The sequence below is a fragment of the Schistocerca cancellata genome, chromosome 6 (genome assembly GCF_023864275.1).
Source record: "Schistocerca cancellata isolate TAMUIC-IGC-003103 chromosome 6, iqSchCanc2.1, whole genome shotgun sequence".
NCBI classification, from domain to species: domain Eukaryota; kingdom Metazoa; phylum Arthropoda; class Insecta; order Orthoptera; family Acrididae; genus Schistocerca; species Schistocerca cancellata.
The window spans coordinates 299,580,056-299,600,204 of NC_064631.1; the positions used below are offsets into that span (position 1 = coordinate 299,580,056).

At 38.5% G+C, this 20,149-nt stretch overlaps 1 protein-coding gene across 1 annotated transcript in view; it reads left to right on the forward strand.

Moving 5' to 3' along the window:
• The window catches only part of LOC126191540 (protein madd-4-like), a 502,815-nt gene that overhangs the window by 350,258 nt on the left and 132,408 nt on the right, over nt 1-20,149 (forward strand). The window contains exons 12-13 of the mRNA XM_049932445.1: nt 3,398-3,537; nt 17,384-17,724. Of these exons, the coding sequence (XP_049788402.1) occupies nt 3,398-3,537; nt 17,384-17,724 (481 nt within the window). The remainder of the gene's footprint in view (nt 1-3,397; nt 3,538-17,383; nt 17,725-20,149) is intronic.

The window sequence follows — 20,149 nt, forward strand, 5'->3', positions numbered from 1 at the left end:
TTCTTTCATTAAAAAAAAAAAATCTGTTGGAGATCAGAAGAAGTCACTGCTTTTGCATTGTTTAATACCAAGATCCAGAGCAAAAAATGTTGATGAAGTCCCTTGTGTAATACTTGACAGCTTCACCTAAGTTTAGCATACTTGTTTGTTTCTTTATCAGTTTGTACCTGTTTTCATTTGCCACTTTAATTACTAGTTGTATTGCTTCTGTGAGCAAAATGCTCTGAATATTTTTTTGCATTGTGTAAGATATTCTAACATTTTTGCAATAGCTGCAGATTTTCATTTATCAGTTAGTACATTATCTGCAAGGAAATACAATAAATTGGAAGACAAGATTAATCAGATTCATAGCGCAGTGGAAAACAAAGTAAAAGATAAATCTTAAGAGTAAAAACAAGACATAAACAGACTGAAGAGACTAAAGGCAAAGGAATGAGAGAGGAAACATATATAACTTATAGCTTTTTTACTTCTTTATTGCATTGCTACGGTTGGTATTGTCATCAAATGCTCTCCCTCCCTTCCTCCCTACCGCTCTCTCTCTCTCTCTCTCTCTCTCTCTCTCTCTCTCTCTCTCTGTCTCTCTCTCCCTCCCTCCCTCCCTCCCTCCCTCCCTCCCTCTCCCGCCCCTCCATTCCTCCCTCGCCCCTGTGTGTGTGTGTGTGTGTGTGTGTGTGTGTGTGTGAGAGAGAGAGAGAGAGAGAGAGAGAGAGAGAGAGAGAGAGAGAGAGGGGGGGGGGGCACCTTTGTCTGTGTGCAAGCACATGCGTGCATGTGTCCCTGTTAAGCACTTTTAGCCCGTCTTTTTTTTTTCCCCCACACACTCTTTTTCATGTCTTCAATTTATTAATTCATTTCCCCCAAACTCTACCTTCTCCCCTCTAAAGCTCTCTGAGCTACTTTCTTGTCATGTAGTGATTTGTTATTCCTGCTGCCATGTGGATGAACATCATGGGACCTTGTTGAAACATGTATTTTTTTGGCATATAACAATTTCTTTTCTCAGTTTAGTGGTCAGCCATATCATTTCTGTATTATATTTTCTAGAGTGCATTTCTCTTTCTTTTCTTTTCAGTTTTTGAAGTAAAAACGTTTTTCTTTCTTCAATTCAATCTGCTTATAATGTCTGGAGAATTCATGTATGCATGGGTAGTCTATGGCTGTGAATTATTTTGAATTGGTTTGTAGAGAATAATCTCATTTGTAATTCAAAAACTGCTTTCACAATTTCTGAAAATATGAGAAATGTACCAATACAGTTTCTAATGTTTGTATAATTCTACTCCATTGATAGCTAACATTTTTATATGCATGTTTGCTCCTTATAATCAAGAAAAATGTTGAATTTATTTTTAACTATGCACCATGAAAGCCATTACAAAAATCTTGTTGCATTATGATGATGTAAGAAACAACATAATTTTGTAGCAGTGTACTGCATGTATTATAAGATATTACTGCCTTTGTTACAAAATATGTTTGTTTGCACTGACTTTACCGTACTGATAATGGACTGCATAATGATAATATGCTGAATTTATACCTTATTTTATGTTAAGACATCTGGTCATTTAATGCCATTGGAAATCTCTTAAATTGAAGATATAGGTATATCTAACATCTCAGTATTATCATTATTTGAATTTGACAGTAGACAATATAGGGTTTTATCACATTTACATTCATGAAAACAGTGATATCTGTTGCTGTGCTTCCTTCTGTCTTCATATTTCCCTAAGACTTAATGAATTTGAGCACAAGTAAAATACCCATTAATACAGTGCCAAAGCAATATATTTTAATTAAAATATTACTGTGCTTCCAGATGTGTCAGATGATTTAAAGACCACAAGCTTTTGTCATGTCTGCGTTAATTATATTCTGCCATCATAAAGTGATGTGAGTGCCGACTACCTCACACTGTTGTCCTCATCTACTAGTGATGATAACAATGATGTCATTATATCCTGTATGGTGAAAATAGATACCTACCAGTTAAAGGGGGTTGATGCAGCTGCTTCACATGTCTCCCATAAACTGTCTTGTAATGCAATTTCGTTCACGTTTCCATGTGAATGACTCGGTGTTTCTGTACTTGTAGGTGAATATCAAGACAGTTCTGACAGCAGCCTTTTGAAATTCATGATTGAAGCCTGTCAGCTATCAGGGATCAACTCTTTCTGTATGGCGTGTAATGCTTAGCCCATGATGTTCCATTTTTCCTAAAGACATTCATCACTTTGCAAATTCAGAAGCACTGGGCAGAGCCATACATGATTAATTACATCTTTTTTGATCACTCAATAAGAATATAGCTTGTTGGAAACTTGGTATATTTTAACTTAAATAACAAAATATATTCAGCATTTTAGAACATTCTGCTGCGAAACTTGTACATTCATCTATGCACTCTGTAATTATTTGGGAGTCAGTCATCCAACATATTTATTTGGTAGACAGGTTACTGTGCTCCTCTCTATCTTAGGGTGCTTCTTTCATATTTCTATTCCTGTTGGTATAATGAACTAAGTATAGAATGAGAAACAAAGATGTGATATATAAATATACTTCTGTGTACAAGCTATGAAACTGATGATAAGGATTTTTGATTCAGAAACAAGTCCTTTTTCTACACAAACACTGTTTTCACATTCTGCTGCATGACAGCAGAGATTTCAATGAATTAGAATTGTTTTATAAAATGTAATCCTACATTTCACATAAAATGTTAATATGCATTGAAATGATGATTTAGTGTTTCTGAAATTTTCTTTTTAATTATTACTCCTGTGTGGCCTACTTTTTCTCAGATAGTTGAGAGATAAATCAACTATAGATCTAAGATTTTTCCTTTTTGTTGAGAGAACAAAATATTGGGAGGAAAAGAATAATTATCTGCAGGAGATTCGATGCTCTATTAATGACAACAGTTAATAATGAAGGCAAATAACATTACAAAAAAAAAAAAGACATGAAAAGCTATCAAGATTCCTAAACATTTTTATATGTATAAAAGAAGGCTGAAGAAAAGTAACATTCAGTGGAGAAAAGTAACACATGTTGCTCCAATTTAAAAATGACTTCCTGGCTCCTCATTTTCTTTATTACCAATTACATTCTGTTTCACTTTGTGTGAATGTCCAAGTTGTAGATATTGGCAATTATTTCATTATGAAGTCTTTTACTTTATCAAGATTTTATCAGAAAAGTAAGAGAATTTTGTTTTCTATTTCATTTCACCATCTCTTCAACGTATTACATTCCAAATCGGTTTTATAACAGGTGTAAGTCATCTGCAGCAAAACTCTTCTTTCTTATTTTTAATTTTAACTTCATAGTACACAAGTGTAATAAAATGAGTATAGTGTATACAGTACTGTCAATTCTTTTTCAGTATGGATTCTGATGGCACTCAAAGTTACCAGGCCGTCCATGAGGAACCATCATTTGATATGAAAATAGCAAGAACTTCTCCTGGGCCATACGTATGGAAGTCAATGGGCTACAAGCCATGCAGTGCTTCTTGCTTGGGAGGTATGATATCTTAAATTGCTGATTATAAGGTTTTACTATGAATTCAAATCAAAAGCTACGAGTTGCTGTAGACAGTTGATCGGTGCTGAATATTGCTCCTTTAGAATCCAAAATTATTTCTTATGGGGGTGAAATAGCTAAAGGAAGAATATCAAAGATGCAGGGAAGTTGTTCATAATAGGAAAAAAAAGATGGTATCTGTGCGAGAAGTAGTCAAAGAGAAATCAAAAATGGGTAGCAGCTCTATGTGACTAATAATGTAATGTAAACTGAAGTACAGTTAAGCTAACAGAAATTCCAGGTTATGTGACAGATTAAAGGCAGTAGTAAGCTGGTCAGTGAATAGAGACTGTCATGGAAATAGCGACAGTCAAAGAATAAATCTGCCAAGCTAAGCACCTACTTAAGTCCAAGTAGGTAACAACACTTGCAGTCTGAATTCTTAGCTGAAGTTCAATAAATTTGTAAAAAAACCTTTGATGCTGCTGAGCTAGCTTGCAACATTAAACTCAAAGCATTGCCCACTAAAATAAGGGCCAGCACTCACTGGGCATGACGAGCATTAGTAGCAGTCATTTAGTGTGGTGTGACTGAGAGTGCCATATTTCAGAGTGGCAGAAGTTATCATCCTTCTGTGCTCTATTGATAAATCACTGTCTTTGTAATGCTTGGATTCTACAGTTACCACTGCTGTGAACATGACTCTGTGCCTAAGACTCGATTAGAGAATGCAGTGTTTATTGAAACTACCTGAGGGGAACTGCCTGAATAAAACATTTCCAGGAGAGGTAATATGGCTTAAGGCCTGAACGAAGCTTCATTGGTGCAAGGAAAGCAAACCTGAACTAGCAATAATTGGGAAATGTGTAGGGTGGCCGGGCAATACCACATATATCCTGTTCCCTGTTATAGGATCCGTTTGTTAGTAGAGGACACAGATACAGAGCTTCTTCAAAGTGTAACTGTGGCAATTATGGTTTAGCCAGTGATATTGTGATTTTGAGTGAGATGTGTGATGAAACTAAGTTGAAAGACCAAGGAAGCTGTCATACTGTTTAAGACACTTTATTTGGTAGAAGCGATGGACTCTCAGGAGGGATTTCAAATACCTTGGATGTCAAAAATGGCCCTACACCGTGTTTGATGAGATTGGATTTAAAGCTTGTGCTCTTATCTCTAATGACCTCACCATTAATGGAATCTTAAATCCTAATCTTCTTTCCTTTGTTGTCACTAGAAATATCATCTCATATTTGAAGTTGTGCTAAAAACAGCTAAATTAATAATTTAGATACTGCTTTGTATAAATTTTAAGAAGAAAGTTAATTTTAGCACGTTTGCGGCCACAGAAATGTGGACATTCTTTTCCTTAACAAGGAAAGAGTGGAAATGGAGAGAGAAAACAGCAACAACTGTGATCTGGAAAAGCTATTTAATAACATATTGCTGCAATTATTAAGTCTGGTTTTGTTGTGCTCACGGTTCACAGGCATGTAGAATTTTTAAAAGGACATCAACTTCGCCCTTGACTATAGAAATTATTTATTTAACAATTGCAGTTCAGCCTTTGGACTATTTTCATGTGGTAATGTAAAAAATTATTCTTCAGCACATTCCAGACATTATGCATGTGCTGACGGAAAATCTTTTGCAGTTCCACTTGAAAATAGTCCAAAGCCTGAAAGTGCAGTTGTGAAATAAATGATTTCTCCAGTCAACAGTGAATATGATAGCCTATGAAAAATATTAATTGTGCATTACTGAGGGTATACACTTTTACTGAAAAACTATTACAACTGATTTTGTATATCTGTAGAAGGATGGAAGATTAGTTTTAACAGCTCATTCACAGCATGGTCATTAGAGACTGACTATATTTCTGTAACAGTTGTGAGCAAACTCAGCATTTGTCTCTACAACAGTAAATGTTACGTTTTAACATCTAATCTTAATCACACTATTTACAGCAACTCACTTGAACTGGTTTACCATTACCCTCCATAAACTATTTTTACTATTTTTTTCCAAATAACCCTCATTTCTCAAGTATCTAGTCATAAAATGTTTCAGATTATATACTTATATCATAGTAAGTCTCTTGTATTAACTGTTTTAGCAAAAATGTAGATTTAGTTCTTTATCCTTCACTAAACTTGCAAAGCTAGAAACTCATTAAATTTTTTTACCAAAATAATCAAAAAGAGTACAAACTGTTTCGGAAGTGATAAGAAAAAGAAGCTACTGTGAATAATTTTTAAAATTTGAATGGTGTGCCACAACCAGCATGAAGGCAAATGCTGCTCCTATTTGCTGATGCAATGACTGTCACTCAGGCAACACAAAACTATTAAATAAGCATCTATGTTTGAACCTTTCAGCCAAATTTAGCAGTTTCACTGATGTGAGTGGTAGTTCACATTAATAATATTAAGACTATAGTCAAACAATCAAAAATCCAGGATGGAATGTATCAATATTATGAAATGGACAGTTGCTACTCACCATATAGCAGACACACTGAGTCACATTAGGCACCACAAAAAGTCTGTCACACAGTAAACTTTCAGCCAACAAGGCCATTGTCAAAAATAAACAACAGCTGTGAGGACAGGTCGTGAGTCGTGCAGGGGTAGCTCAAATGGTATAGCACTTACCCGCAATAGGCAAAGGTCTCGAGTTCGAGTCTCGGTCTGGCACACAGTTTTAATCTGCCAGGAAGTTTCATATCAGTGCACACTCCGCTGCAGGGTGACACAAATTCTCATGCAAATGCAGCTCACACACTCATGACCACTGTCTCAGGCAGCTGCAGCCAGTCTATGAGCAGCAGTGCATGATGGGAGAGGCAATCGGGTAGGGGGTGGAGAGGGAGAGGGATAATGGGGTAAGGGTGGGAGACAGTAAAGTGCTGCTGCAGGAGCATGCAGGGATGAGGTGGAAAGAGCGTAGGGCAGCTAAATGCAGTTGGGAGGTTAGACAGAGGGCGTGGTGGAGGGGGGGGGGAGGAGAAAAGTAAAATGACTGGGTGCATTGGTGGATCAATGCACTCAGTATTTTTACTTCCCTCCTTTTCCGCTTCTCCCCTCCCCCTCTCTACCCTGCCCTCCGTCTAACCTTCCAGCTGCATCTAGCTGTCCTACCCCCTCTCAACACTCCCTGCATGCTCCCGCAGAAGCACTTTATCATCCACCACCCTTACCCTGCTATCCCTCCTCCTCTTCACCCCAGTCTCTTCCTTACCCCATCTGGTTATCTCTTCCACCTTGAGCTACTGTTTGTAGTCTGGCTTCAGCTGCTAGAGACTGTGGTCGTGTGTGTAAGTTGCATTTGTGTGTTGTGTGTGTGTGTGTGTGTGTGTGTGTGTGTGTGTGTGTGTGTGTGTGTGTGTGTGTTTTTTTTTTTAACAAAGGCCTTGTTGGCCAAAAGCTTATTTTGGGACAGTCTTTTGTTGGGCATGTCTGCAACTCAACATCTGTATGGTGAGTAGCAACTATCCTTTTCATAATATTGTAAGACTATAGTCAAATTGTCATAAGAAGATCCCTGATAGCTAGTAGCACTGTTACCACCTTTCAATCGTGAAGTGCAAATGGCTGGAGGTGAAAACAATAGCCATCTATAGAGCTGTGATAGAAGGAGGCTTTACCACAGAGACATTTATAGAATCATGTTGCATGACTGGTTGAGATATGTGCATGAAGCTATTGTGCCTAGCCTAGTGAAGCTGTCAGTAATTAATTTACATCAACTTGGGTATGTCACATTGGATATAGGTTTTTTCCGGGTGGAGCAATATGTAAAATTATGGAAAGGCAGCCAATCAGCTATAGCAGATTGATGCATGGACCACAGTAACATGTAACAATAAACAGCATTCACACTAGCTTTCAACCACTAGCACTCTCTCCAGCAATGGTATAAACATTTCTAGACACAACCTCACAGAGTTGTTGTGGTCATAGGGGTTTTTGTTTGGGTGTCTATCTGGTTGTGTGTGGATGTGTGTATTATTGCTGGAAAAAGAGCTAGTGCCCGAAAGATAGTGTGAATACTGTTTTCTTGTTGATGTTTCACACATCAATCTGCTATAGGTGAGTGATTGCCTTTTCCTTATTTTTACATATTGACTATAGGTTGGATGATTGTGTTGTGATCAATGACTGAGGAGATGCTGTGAGTTGCAGTAGTTTTAGAAATTTGAAAGAAAGAAAGAGATGTGCGACAATCACCAACTACAGGTTCACATGCTCTCATTCCATTAGACACAAATAAGATGTTTAGAATTTAATTCAGGACAATAGTGCAAAGTTTCATTATCAGGTATTTTATGTCAATACCTCTCATCCTCTTGTCAACCAAATACTAGCAATGAAAAGGCCTTCCACGATCAGGGTTCAAACCATCTACCCCAAGCTGAGTATTACCACACAGGGATGTGTTAGAGACCTCAGTTTTAGTGGTGGTTAGTGCTTTGAAGAGTGTGTACAAAAGCATACAAACAACTTAAAAAGTTCATAAATTATCTGATAGTTCAGAGCATAACTTGAAACCTGACACTAATAAGGAAGAGCCCAAGAAGACTGTTAAGATGTCATTGGTATGTAGGAGTAATGGCACAGGATGTTAGAACTGATGCAGAGGTGTTTTTTTACAGCTACTAGTTTTAACCAAATTCAGGACTCAGTTCTGTTGCCTGTGCTACAAGCTTCTGAGAAAATATGATGGTAAATTAGATAATTTAATAATAATTGGTGGTACAGGCAACCATTTGGATTGCAATCCCAAGTACACAAGTACAGGGCTATTACAAATGATTGAAGCGATTTCATAAATTCACTGTAGCTCCATTCATTGACATATGGTCACGACACACTACAGATACGTAGAAAAACTCATAAAGTTTTGTTCGGCTGAAGCCGCACTTCAGGTTTCTGCCGTCAGAGCGCTCGAGAGCGCAGTGAGACAAAATCGCGAGAGGAGCCGAGAAAGCGTATGTCGTGCTTGAAATGCACTCACATCAATCAGTCATAACAGTGCAACGACACTTCAGGACGAAGTTCAACAAAGATCCACCAACTGCTAACTCCATTCGGCGATGGTATGCACATTTTAAAGCTTCTGGATGCCTCTGTAAGGGGAAATCAACGGGTCGGCCTGCAGTGAGCGAATAAACGGCTGAACGCATGCGGGCAAGTTTCACGCATAGCCCGCGGAAAATTGGCTCATGCCACAACTGGAGACCGACAGCGCCGACTTCATCTTTCAACAGGATGGTGCTCCACTGCACATCCATCATGATGTTCGGCATTTCTTAAACAGGAGATTGGAAAACCGATGGATCGGTCGGACAAGGGTTCCACGACAGTGGTACTTGATCATCGGGAGTATGTGGCTGAGGGACTGCATCAGCTTTCAGACAACACCACATACAAAGTTTGCCAAGATAATCCCATTCCTGATGTCCAGGCGGAGCTTCAAGGAATCCTCAGAACCTTAGGCCCCCTACAAAACTTTTCACCTGACTCCATCAACTTTCTGACCCCACCGACACCCCGCACCCCTACCTTCTACCTTCTTCCTAAAATTCACAAACCCAATCATCCCGGCCGCCCCATTGTAGCTGGTTACCAAGCCCCCACAGAACGTATCTCTGCCTACGTAGATCAACACCTTCAACCTATTACATGCAGTCTCCCATCCTTCATCAAAGACACCAACCACTTTCTCGAACGCCTGGAATCCTTACCCAGTCTGTTACCCCCGGAAACCATCCTTGTAACCATTGATGCCACTTCCTTATACACAAATATTCTGCACATCCAGGGCCTCGCTGTGATGGAGCACTTCCTTTCACGCCGATCACCTGCCACCCTACCTAAAACCTCTTTCCTCATTACCTTAGCCAGCTTCATCCTGACCCACAACTTCTTCACTTTTGAAGGCCAGACCTACCAACAATTAAAGGGAACAGCCATGGGTACCAGGATGGCCCCCTCGTACGCCAACCTATTCATGGGTCGCTTAGAGGAAGCCTTCTTGGTTACCCAGGCCTGCAAACCCAAAGTTTGGTACAAAATTATGATGACATCTTCATGATCTGGACTCACAGTGAAGAAGAACTCCAGAATTTCCTCTCCAACCTCAACTCCTTTGGTTCCATCAGATTCAACTGGTCCTACTCTAAATCCCATGCCACTTTCCTTGATGTTGACCTCCATCTGTCCAATGGCCAGCTTCACACGTCCGTCCACATCAAACCCACCAACAAGCAACAGTACCTCCATTATGACAGCTGCCACCCATTCCACATCAAACGGTCCCTTCGCTACAGCCTAGGTCTTCGTGGCAAACGAATCTGCTCCAGTCCGGAATCCCTGAACCATTACACCAACAACCTGAAAACAGCTTTCGCATCCCGCAACTACCCTCCCGACCTGGTACAGAAGCAAATAACCAGAGCCACTTCCTCATCCCTTCAAACCCAGAACCTCTCACAGAAGAACCCCAAAAGTGCCCCACTTGTGACAGGGTACTTTCCGGGACTGGATCAGACTCTGAATGTGGCTCTCCAGCAGGGATACGACTTCCTCAAATCCTGCCCTGAAATGAGATACATCCTTCATGAAATCCTCCCCACTCCACCAAGAGTGTCTTTCCGCCATCCACCTAACCTTCGTAACCTCTTAGTTCATCCCTATGAAATCCCCAAACCACCTTCCCTACCCTCTGGCTCCTACCCTTGTAACCGCCTCCGGTGTAAAACCTGTCCCATGCACCCTCCCACCACCACCTACTCCAGTCCTGTAACCCGGAAGTTGTACACGATCAAAGGCAGAGCCACGTGTGAAAGCACCCACGTGATTTACCAACTGACCTGCCTACACTGTGAAGCGTTCTATGTGGGAATGACCAGCAACAAACTGTCCATTCGCATGAATGGACACAGGCAGACAGTGTTTGTTGGTAATGAGGATCACCCTGTGGCTAAACATGCCTTGGTGCACGGCCAGCACATCTTGGCACAGTGTTACACCGTCCGGGTGATCTGGATACTTCCCACTAACGCCAACCTGTCAGAACTCCGGAGATGGGAACTTGCCCTTCAGTATATCCTCTCTTCTCGTTATCCACCAGGCCTCAACCTCCGCTAATTTCAAGTTGCCGCCACTCATACCTCACCTGTCTTTCAACAACATCTTTGCCTCTTTACTTCCACCTCGACTGACATCTCTGCCCAAACTCTTTGCCTTTACAAATGTCTGCTTGTGTCTGTGTATGTGCGGATGGATATGTATGTGTGTGCGAGTGTATACCTGTCCTTTTTTTCCCTTAAGTTAAGTCTTTCCGCTCCCGGGATTGGAATGACTCCTTACCCTCTCCCTTAAAACCCACATCCTTTCATCTTTCCCTCTCCTTCCCTCTTTCCTAACGAAGCAACCAGGGGTTGCGAAAGCTCGAATTTTGTGTGTACGTTTGTGTTTGTTTGTGTGTCTATCGACCTGCCAGCGCTTTTGTTTGGTAAGTCTCATCATCTTTGTTTATATATATATATATATATATATATATATATATCATTAGAAAACTGTGTGTTCCATTATACTATCCCCCTCACAGAATTTGGAAACAGTATGTTTACAATATTTTGTGACAGGCTATACAGTTTGCCAAACACTGTACAAAATGATGCCCAGGATAGCAGTATCTGATTCATAACATATTGCAGAAAACATAGGAAAAATATCTGCTATACAAATCATGATCTATACATATATCAGGATATGATGTTCAGATTTTCAAGTCTGTGGAACATACTGTCATAAGACAAATAATACAATGTGAAAACTATGACATTACACCACTAAACCATAGAAATAAATAAAGAGACAATGTAAATTACTAGAATTATAAATTGTATGTTAACATCCATACAATCAAATCTTCAAAAGAGAAGAGAAATAATTTCAGAGCCTAAGTGTACAACGAGTGAGCCGATTCGAAAAAACTCATGACGACAGGTACAGACCAGAAGAATATACACAGTCATGGGTAGGAATCAATCCCCCACATAAACCAGAGTATTCAAGGATATGTTGACTCATGAGAGAACAAGATAATGGAAAAATATTAGGGCCTAAGTTTACGATGTGGGGATCGACCCAAGAATCCAAACCACATTAGGTACAAACCAGCAAAAAATGTTTCGACACAACAAAATGAAAAGTTTATAATCATATCAATAAGTTCAATTATATGCAAAGAGTAAGTGTAAGAAGCATCTAGCCTCAGTCAATGGTTGTACTTTCTCTACACACACACACACACACACACACACACACACACACACACACACACACAAAATCCAGTACCTTGAGGATCAAAATCAGAGTATGAAAGCAGAAATGTATACATCTTATTATATTGTTTGTACTAATAGATGTCTTCCACACTATTTTCTAATTGACCATACATACTAGCCTATGCACACAAAGACCTAGAAGATTCATTCACAACAGATTAAAAAAAAAAAAAAGTACTGATTTACAGTTACATAATGTATTGGAAAGTCAATCCCCCTACTTAAAAAAAATGCATTTATGCTGAAAAACAGTGTCTTTAGCAGTCTTTGCTAACAGTTCACAGATATCAGACACAACACAGATCTATTCGACAGATGCTCAAGTACGTTACCCGTCACCCATGATCTTTTGCAAGTTGACTGGTTCAGTAGGGTACAGCCATACGGCAGAGTGGGAAGTGGATTCACCCACATCTTTCAGTTTCCTCCTTAGAGTTCTCATCATACGCTCCAACAGATAGGTAACTTCCTAGCTAGCATTCACATCAGATCCTGAAACATTGTTTTGTATACTAAATATGCTGTTCAATACCTTCTTCACAGCACACAAGATATGTTCTCCTTAGTAACTTCAAAGTTTTGGCAGTTCAAATGTATGGTGAATGGTGGTACCCCTTCAGGAAATGACAGAGACAGGAAAGGACACCATTCAGTGTGTATGCTTGGATGCCTCATTCAACATGTTGAAGAGGCTATTCCAGCAGCCATTGAGAGAACAGGATGCATCCAACTGCAGATTGTGGCACATGTTGGAACAAATGGTGGCTGTCGTCTGGACTCCGAAGTCATTTTGGGTCATTCCAGCAGCTGACAGAGAAGGGTGAGAAGACTAGCCTTGCACATGGAGTTTCAACGAAGCTCACAATTTGCAGCATTGTCTTCAGAACTGAGTGTGACCCTTTGGTTCTGTGTCAAGTGGAAAGACTGAACCAGAGACTTTGAAAGTTCTGTGACAGGCTAGGCTGCAACTTCCTGGACTTGCACCATGGGGTTGAGAACTGTAGGGTCCTCCTAAATGGGTCAAGCGTGCACTAAACATCAGAGGCTGCTACGCAGGTGGCCGACTGTGTGTGGGGTGCACACAAGTTTTTTTTTTTTTAAAGACACACCTCTGTCCAATTCAGATAATGATAGCTGTAGGAAACCCAGAAGTTTCAGTGTAAGGTCACACACGAGAGTATGAAAATCCTAATGGTAAAGTGCCGCAGCATTTGCAACAAAGTGCCAGAGTTTGAAGTGCTCATGAAAAGCAGTGAAGCTCACATAATACTAGGTACAGAAAGCTTGTTGAAACCTGGAATTGATAGCAGTGAGTTTTGGGGAAAATTTAAGGGTATATCAAGAGTATAGGCAAATGTGAAATAGAGGTGGTCTCTTTGTCGCAGTAGACAAGAAACTTGAATCCACTGAGGTAGAAATTGAAGCTGCATGTGAAATTGATTGGGCAAGACGCAGTATCGGAGGTGGGCATAAAATGATAATAGGATTCTTCTGTCACCCACCAGACTCATCTCCTGATGTAACCCAGAACTTTAAAGAAAACTTCAGTTCACTTATACGTAAGTTACCCAGTCATACTGTAATCATCAGTGGAGACTTTAATCATCCAACAATTAATTGGAAAAATTATGGTTTTGTTAGTGGTGGGTGTCATAAGATATCCTGTGAAACTTCACTAAATGCCTTCTCTGTAAACTATGGGGAACAGAGTTAGTTAGGAACCCCATTCATGATGGAAATAGATTGGATTTAATGGCAACAAATAGACCTGACCTCTTTGAGGATGTCCACATCAGCACTGATATCTGTGACCATGATGTGGCTGTAGCAACAATGATTACCAAAGTACAAAGGACAACTAAAACAAGCAGAAAGGGTATGTGTTCAGTAAACTAGATTAAAAAAAATCAGTAGTGTTATATCTCAATAAGGAACTTGAAACTTTCAGCACAGGGCAGGAGCATATAGAGGAACTCTGGCTGAAGTTTAAAAGAACAGTTGACCATGTGCTGCATAGATATGTACCCATTAGAACGGTCTGTAATGGCAGGGAACCTCCATGGCATACAGTCACTGTAAAGAAACTTCTAAAGCAACAGAGATTACTGCATAAAAGGTGTAAAACAAGGTATAGAGATACTGAATGAAACACATTTGGCTGTCAAGAGAGCAATGCATGATACTTTCAATGACTACCGTAGCAGAATACTGTCAGGTGATCTTTCACAGGACCCCAAGAAATTTTGGTCGTATGGAAAGGTTGTTAGTGGCACTAAAGTTAGTGTCCGGTCCCCAATCAAAGAGATAGGAATTGAAATTGAGGGTAGCAAAGCAAAAGCTGAAATACTTAATTCCGTTTTCAAATGAAAAACCAAGAGAATTGCCCCAATCTAATCCCCATACCACTCAAAAGATGAATGAAATAAGTATTAGTGTCAGTGGTCTTGAGAAACAGATGAAATCATTAAAGTTGAACAAAGCTCAAGGTCTCAATGGAATGCCTGTCAGATTCTATACTTAATTTGTTGCTGAGATAGCTGCTCTTCTAACTGTAATCTATTGTCAATCCCTTGAACAAAAAACTGAGCCCAGTTGTTGGAAACAGGCACAGTTCACACCTGTCTACAAGAAGGGTGGAAGAAGTGATCTGCAAAACTACTGTCCAATATCCTTGACGTCAATCTGTTGTAGGATCTTAGAACATATTCAAAGCTCAAACATAATGAGATATCTTAAACAGAATGACCTCCTCAATGCTAACCATCATGGATTTCGAAAACATCGATCACATGGATCCCAACTTGCACTTTTGTCACATGACATACTGAAAGCTTTGGATCAAGACACTCAGGTAGTTGCTGTATTTCTTGATTTCTAAAAATTATTTGACTCAGTACCACACCTATGCTTATCCTGAAAAGAGCAATCATAGGGAGTATCAAGTGAAATGTGTGACTGGATTGAGGATTTTTTGGTAGGGAGGATGCAACATGTTATCTGCCATGGAGAGTCGTCATCAGATGTAGAAGTAACATCGGGTATGCGCCTGGGAAGTGTGCTGGGACCCTTCCTGTTCATGTTGTATATTAATGATTCTGCAGACAATATTAATAGTAGAACTGGCCTTTTTGCAGATGGTTCAGTTATCTATAATGAAGTACTATCTGAAAGAAGCAGCATAAATATTCAGTTAGATCTTTACAAGATTTCAAAATGGTGCAGAGATTGGCAACTTGATTTAAGTATCCAGAAATGTAAAAGAGTGCACTTCACAAAATGAAAAAATGTAGTATCCTTTGACTATAATATCAATGAGTTAGTGTTGGAATTGGACAATTTATACAAATAGCTGGATATAACACTTTGTAGGGATATTAAATGAAATGATCATATGGGTTCAGTCATGGGTAAAGCAGGTGGTAAACTTCAGTTATTAGTAGAATACTGGGGAAGTGTAATCATTCTACAAAGGAGAGTGCTTACAAATCACTCGTGTGACCAGTTTTAGAATATTGCTCAAGTGTGTGGGACTCATACCAGATAGAACTAACAGGGGATATTGAACATGTACAGAGAAGGGAAGCACAAATGGCACAGGTTTGTTTAATCCATGAGAGAGTGTCACAGAGATACTGAAGGAACTAAACTGGAATACTCTTGAAGATAGATGTGAAGTATCCCAAGAAAGTCTATTAACAAAGTTTCAAGAACTGGCTTTAAATGAATAAATATTGCATGCACAGAGGCACTCAAACGATCATCCTTCCCATGTTCCATATGTGAATGGAACAGAAAGGTATCCTAGTAACTGATACAATGGGACATACCCTCTGCCGTGCACCTCAAACTGATTTGCAGAGTGTAGATGTAAATGAAGATGTAGATGGCACAGATTAAAGCAAATATCAAAAAGAGGAAAACGAATTCTAAAAATTTTCTAGTGTCTTGCAGGCTGCAGTGGACGAAGTTCCTGGCAAAAACTGTGAAAATGACAGCAGAGTTGAATTGTAGTGCAAGTCCAAGTGAGATTGAGTCAGTCTTTAAAAGAGTCAAGGCTGTAATGTTGTCACATATGACTGTGCCTTAAAGACACAAAAACTACCAAAAATGTTCTAAATGTCAAAAATAAGTGTGTAAAATGATTTCCTTTCACAAAAAAGTTCATCTTGACTGTGAAGAGTGAAAATAAGTCCCATCATTTAAAATAGGATACTTTTCATGGTTTTAGTTGATTCATTCATGTACCTACTGCCACATTTTTATTGAAAGTCATTGTTTATTTTTCTGTTTCTAGTTTACTTAATCAATCATTATTTGATCTCGAAACATGTTTCTGAACATTATTGAAATAGATTTTATTTGTTTTTTAAGTTCATTCCAAAAACTCTGTTTAAAAGGATGTAACAGCCTTAATTGTTAGTATGATAGTGTTTTATTTTTTAATACAGATTGATTTTTCATAAATAGAAACCTTTGTTTTAGTGATTGTTTCACAGTAGCTTAGAGAAATGTAGAAGTAAATAAGTTTCAGATGGTTTTCATTTTTCGGGGTGAAATAGGGAGTGTAGTTAAGGATTAATTACTGCCAGAAGTTAATATATAAATTAGCTTATATGAATATGTTTTGGCTGCAACCAAGGAAGATAAATTGTAAAACTACTACAGAAAATTTTTACGTTCATAATTTTTCTTATCTAATCAGGAAGTCTCAACATTTTACTGTTCTGCAATACTGAGTAGGTATATTTAAATAAAGGTGAGTATAGATGATAAAAGCTTGGGAAACAAAATAGTGTCAGTCAGTGGAATGTACAGGACAGTATGTAAATGAGGATAGATCAAGTAAAGAGAAACACTGAGCAACAGGTTCACATGTAGAAAATATTGATAACAGTTGAACTTTCAAGCAAAACCCTTTTTGAGAGAACTAACACACACACACACACACACACACACACACACACACATACAGACAGAGTGAGCTGAAAAAAAAATTTTCCTAAATCTCAACTGATTACCATTGTTTCTTATCTGCTTGACACTCAGCATCTTCTATTTGAAGAGTGGTGATCTGTCCTCATGCATATATTAAAAGATTAAAGTGAACAGTGTGTGTGTGTGTCTGTGTGTGTGAGGGCATGTATGTGTGCTTGTATAACATTATATTCAAAATACATACTCCTCATGAATCAGTGGACTAAATGAAGTTTAATTGTGTGCACTGACAAATAAATAGGACATTTAATAGAGGGTGGTTGTTGTTATTATTTCCAGTAAGAACATTTTCACAAGCCAAGGTTTCATGATGTCAAGATAACATCAAGCAAACTGGACTTCTGCACACATTTTCATGACTGTATGCATTTTAATGAAATTAGAACATTTCTAGAAATAAATCATAGCGCAACTACGACATATATGTTAAGAAACAAATAAATATTTATGTAATTCTGCATTAATTTTATCATATCTTCATTTTATTTTCAATAGGTATGCAAGAGTCATTTATAATATGTGTTCATGAAAGCACACAGAAAACTGTGAATCCATATTTCTGTGATAAAGAAAGCAGGCCAGAAACATTATATCGAACATGTAATGAATTTCCATGTCCTCCTCGATGGAATTATTCTGAGTACCAAGCTTGTTCTAAGCCATGTGGCATTGGTATAAGAACAAGAGAAGTAACATGCATCCATGAGGTAACAAGAGGAGGAAGTAATACAATCATTGTGCCAAATAGCATGTGTCCTCAACCACCTCCTCCTAACAGACAGTATTGCAACATTGTGGACTGTCCTGTGAAGTGGCACACTGGTACCTGGTCTAAGGTCAGTAATGGCATAAATATAATTTAATGCATCACTTTTCTAATTAAAAATTAGTTACATATTTAATATTTAAATATTTTGTTTCTCATGGATGAAATATCAGTACCTATTTTTGGCTACAGCATTATATTTTCAATTAAACAATAAAATCACAAATGAAAACTTCAAACATAAATGAAAGTTGGGTGAAAACATAATGTAAGGGAGCTGCTTAAGAACAGAAATTGACCATCAGTCTTTTATAACTTTGTGTAGGAGAGAAAATGTAAACAAAATTGAAAAATGTAATAAAATGTAAACAAAATTGAAAAATGTAATGACGTTGCCACATTCCTGAAAGGTGGCCCTTCTTAACGGCATCTAATGAATGAATGAAGAAATAAACATAAAACAGGATAGCTTGAATAAGCTCATGAATTGTGAGCCACACATAGGAATATATGGCACAGATTACTGGGAAATCAAAATTGGCAATAAACTTAATCATTGCTTAGAGCTTCTACCTACATTTTCATCTCAGATAACCAAATAATTTTTTTCTCTTATTTTAATATTTACCTTAAAACTGCATTAAATGTACTTAATGGATAAATGTCAATGCTCTCAATGTTATTTGTGAAAGTAAACTAGTTTCTGTGCCCTTCAAGGCATTTTTTCACTAGAAGAAAATGCTGTAAGACAGATGAAGGTCTGAATTGTATTACACTTTAGATTCAACTTCTGTAACATTAACAATGACTTTTTTCTAACCATGTGTCTTTCTCTCCCTTTCTTAATCTGTAATTTCTTGTCTTATTGACTTGTCTTACTGTTGTTTCCACCCAGCTTATTATTAGTATCTTTTTTCTCTGTTGTGTGTTTCTCATGTGCTACAACCTAAAGGAGCCGGAAGTATTACAGCTTGTCTGTACAGGATGCATCTACTGCTCTAGGTTTTACATCAACTCTAGTATATCTTTCTTTACCTTTGCAATTTGACTTATTCCAAACATAGCTTTATCCTCAAACCACTCTTAAGAACCAGCCACAAAAGAGCACATCATCCAATACTCATGCAGGTATCTGGATGTAAACATTTGTGGCAATATGATATGGAATAATCATACAGGCTCAGACATAGATAAAGCAGGTGGCCAATTTTGGTTCATGTGTAATGTAGCTGGATCACCTGATGTCACTAAGGAAACCAAATAGCTGGTGCATCATTACTGTCAACTGGTGTGATGAACTACCTGGAGGGTGCTTGTAATCAGGAGTGACTTCTGGTGATACCACACAAGAATTCTCCATGTAAGCTGGTCCAGGGTGGGTCTGACTCAGTTGTGAGGTGATCTGTGGAGTGCACTGCGAGTATGCTATCAGCTTGAGTAAGGTGCTAATATTGTGAACTCGGTTCCTTATAGGCACATAGGCTTAACTTTGTTAAGGCATGGACTGGGCTTTGCTTTGGAATGTTTCTAAGGAGCATCTTCTATATCTCCCATGTTGTGAATAAACTGGGCAAGCCCCTGTTGGTAATGTGTGTATATCATCTTTCACTAAAGTGGCAATGACTCTGGACCTGTCAAGTGTAAAAATTGGACCTTGAACAATTGTAAAATTAGGCAAAAGTTTTCAACCATGGAACACTGGTAACTAGTACTAACATAAGCCACACAGAGTTATCAGGAGCTAACAGCTGTATTATAAGCAAGCATTAATGAATGTACCAGGAACAAATCCTGTGTCACTCATGTTTATGGCTTTTCCACAGTTTAAACAACAACATGAAGAGTGGGATGCTTACCGCCAATGACTGCAGTTCGTTTTTTTTTTTTTTTTTTTGTCAAATTTCTGACTCGGTACAACAAAAGGCCACATTCTTGTCAGGAACTCCTGAACTCATCACATAATACAAAAATTAGGGCCTACCCAGGCATACCTTAGTTGTCTGAAATATTTTTTTTATATTACAAGTAGATTATGACCAAAAAAACAGTTATTGCCGTCGGGTTAGAATTTTTGCAGTGAAATAAGGACCCAAAGCCATCTTATGTGGATTGGGCTGCCGACCTACAGGAGCTAAGTAGGAATCACAATTTGTGAAGTTCCTCTTCACTTGCACACTTCTTTGACAATTGCTCTTCTCCTTTTCTGTGATTAATTTTTTCTGCATTAGTATTAGCTGTTGACCAGTTGGGTGAAGTTCATTAAGCATAATGGACTGAGATTTATTATTTCCATTGTTGTAAGGTATTATCCAATTGCAGTAGCAAAATAATGCCAAAGGGCTTGAATAGAACCTTAGCTTTCGTGAATGCTTCAATGTTGGATGGCTTTCCCTACAAGCGAATTACTGGCCAAAATTCCTCTGTCTTACAATCATAAAAGTCAGTACACTAATTGGCTTTCTATTGAACACTTCCTCTGATAAAGTGTTCATGTC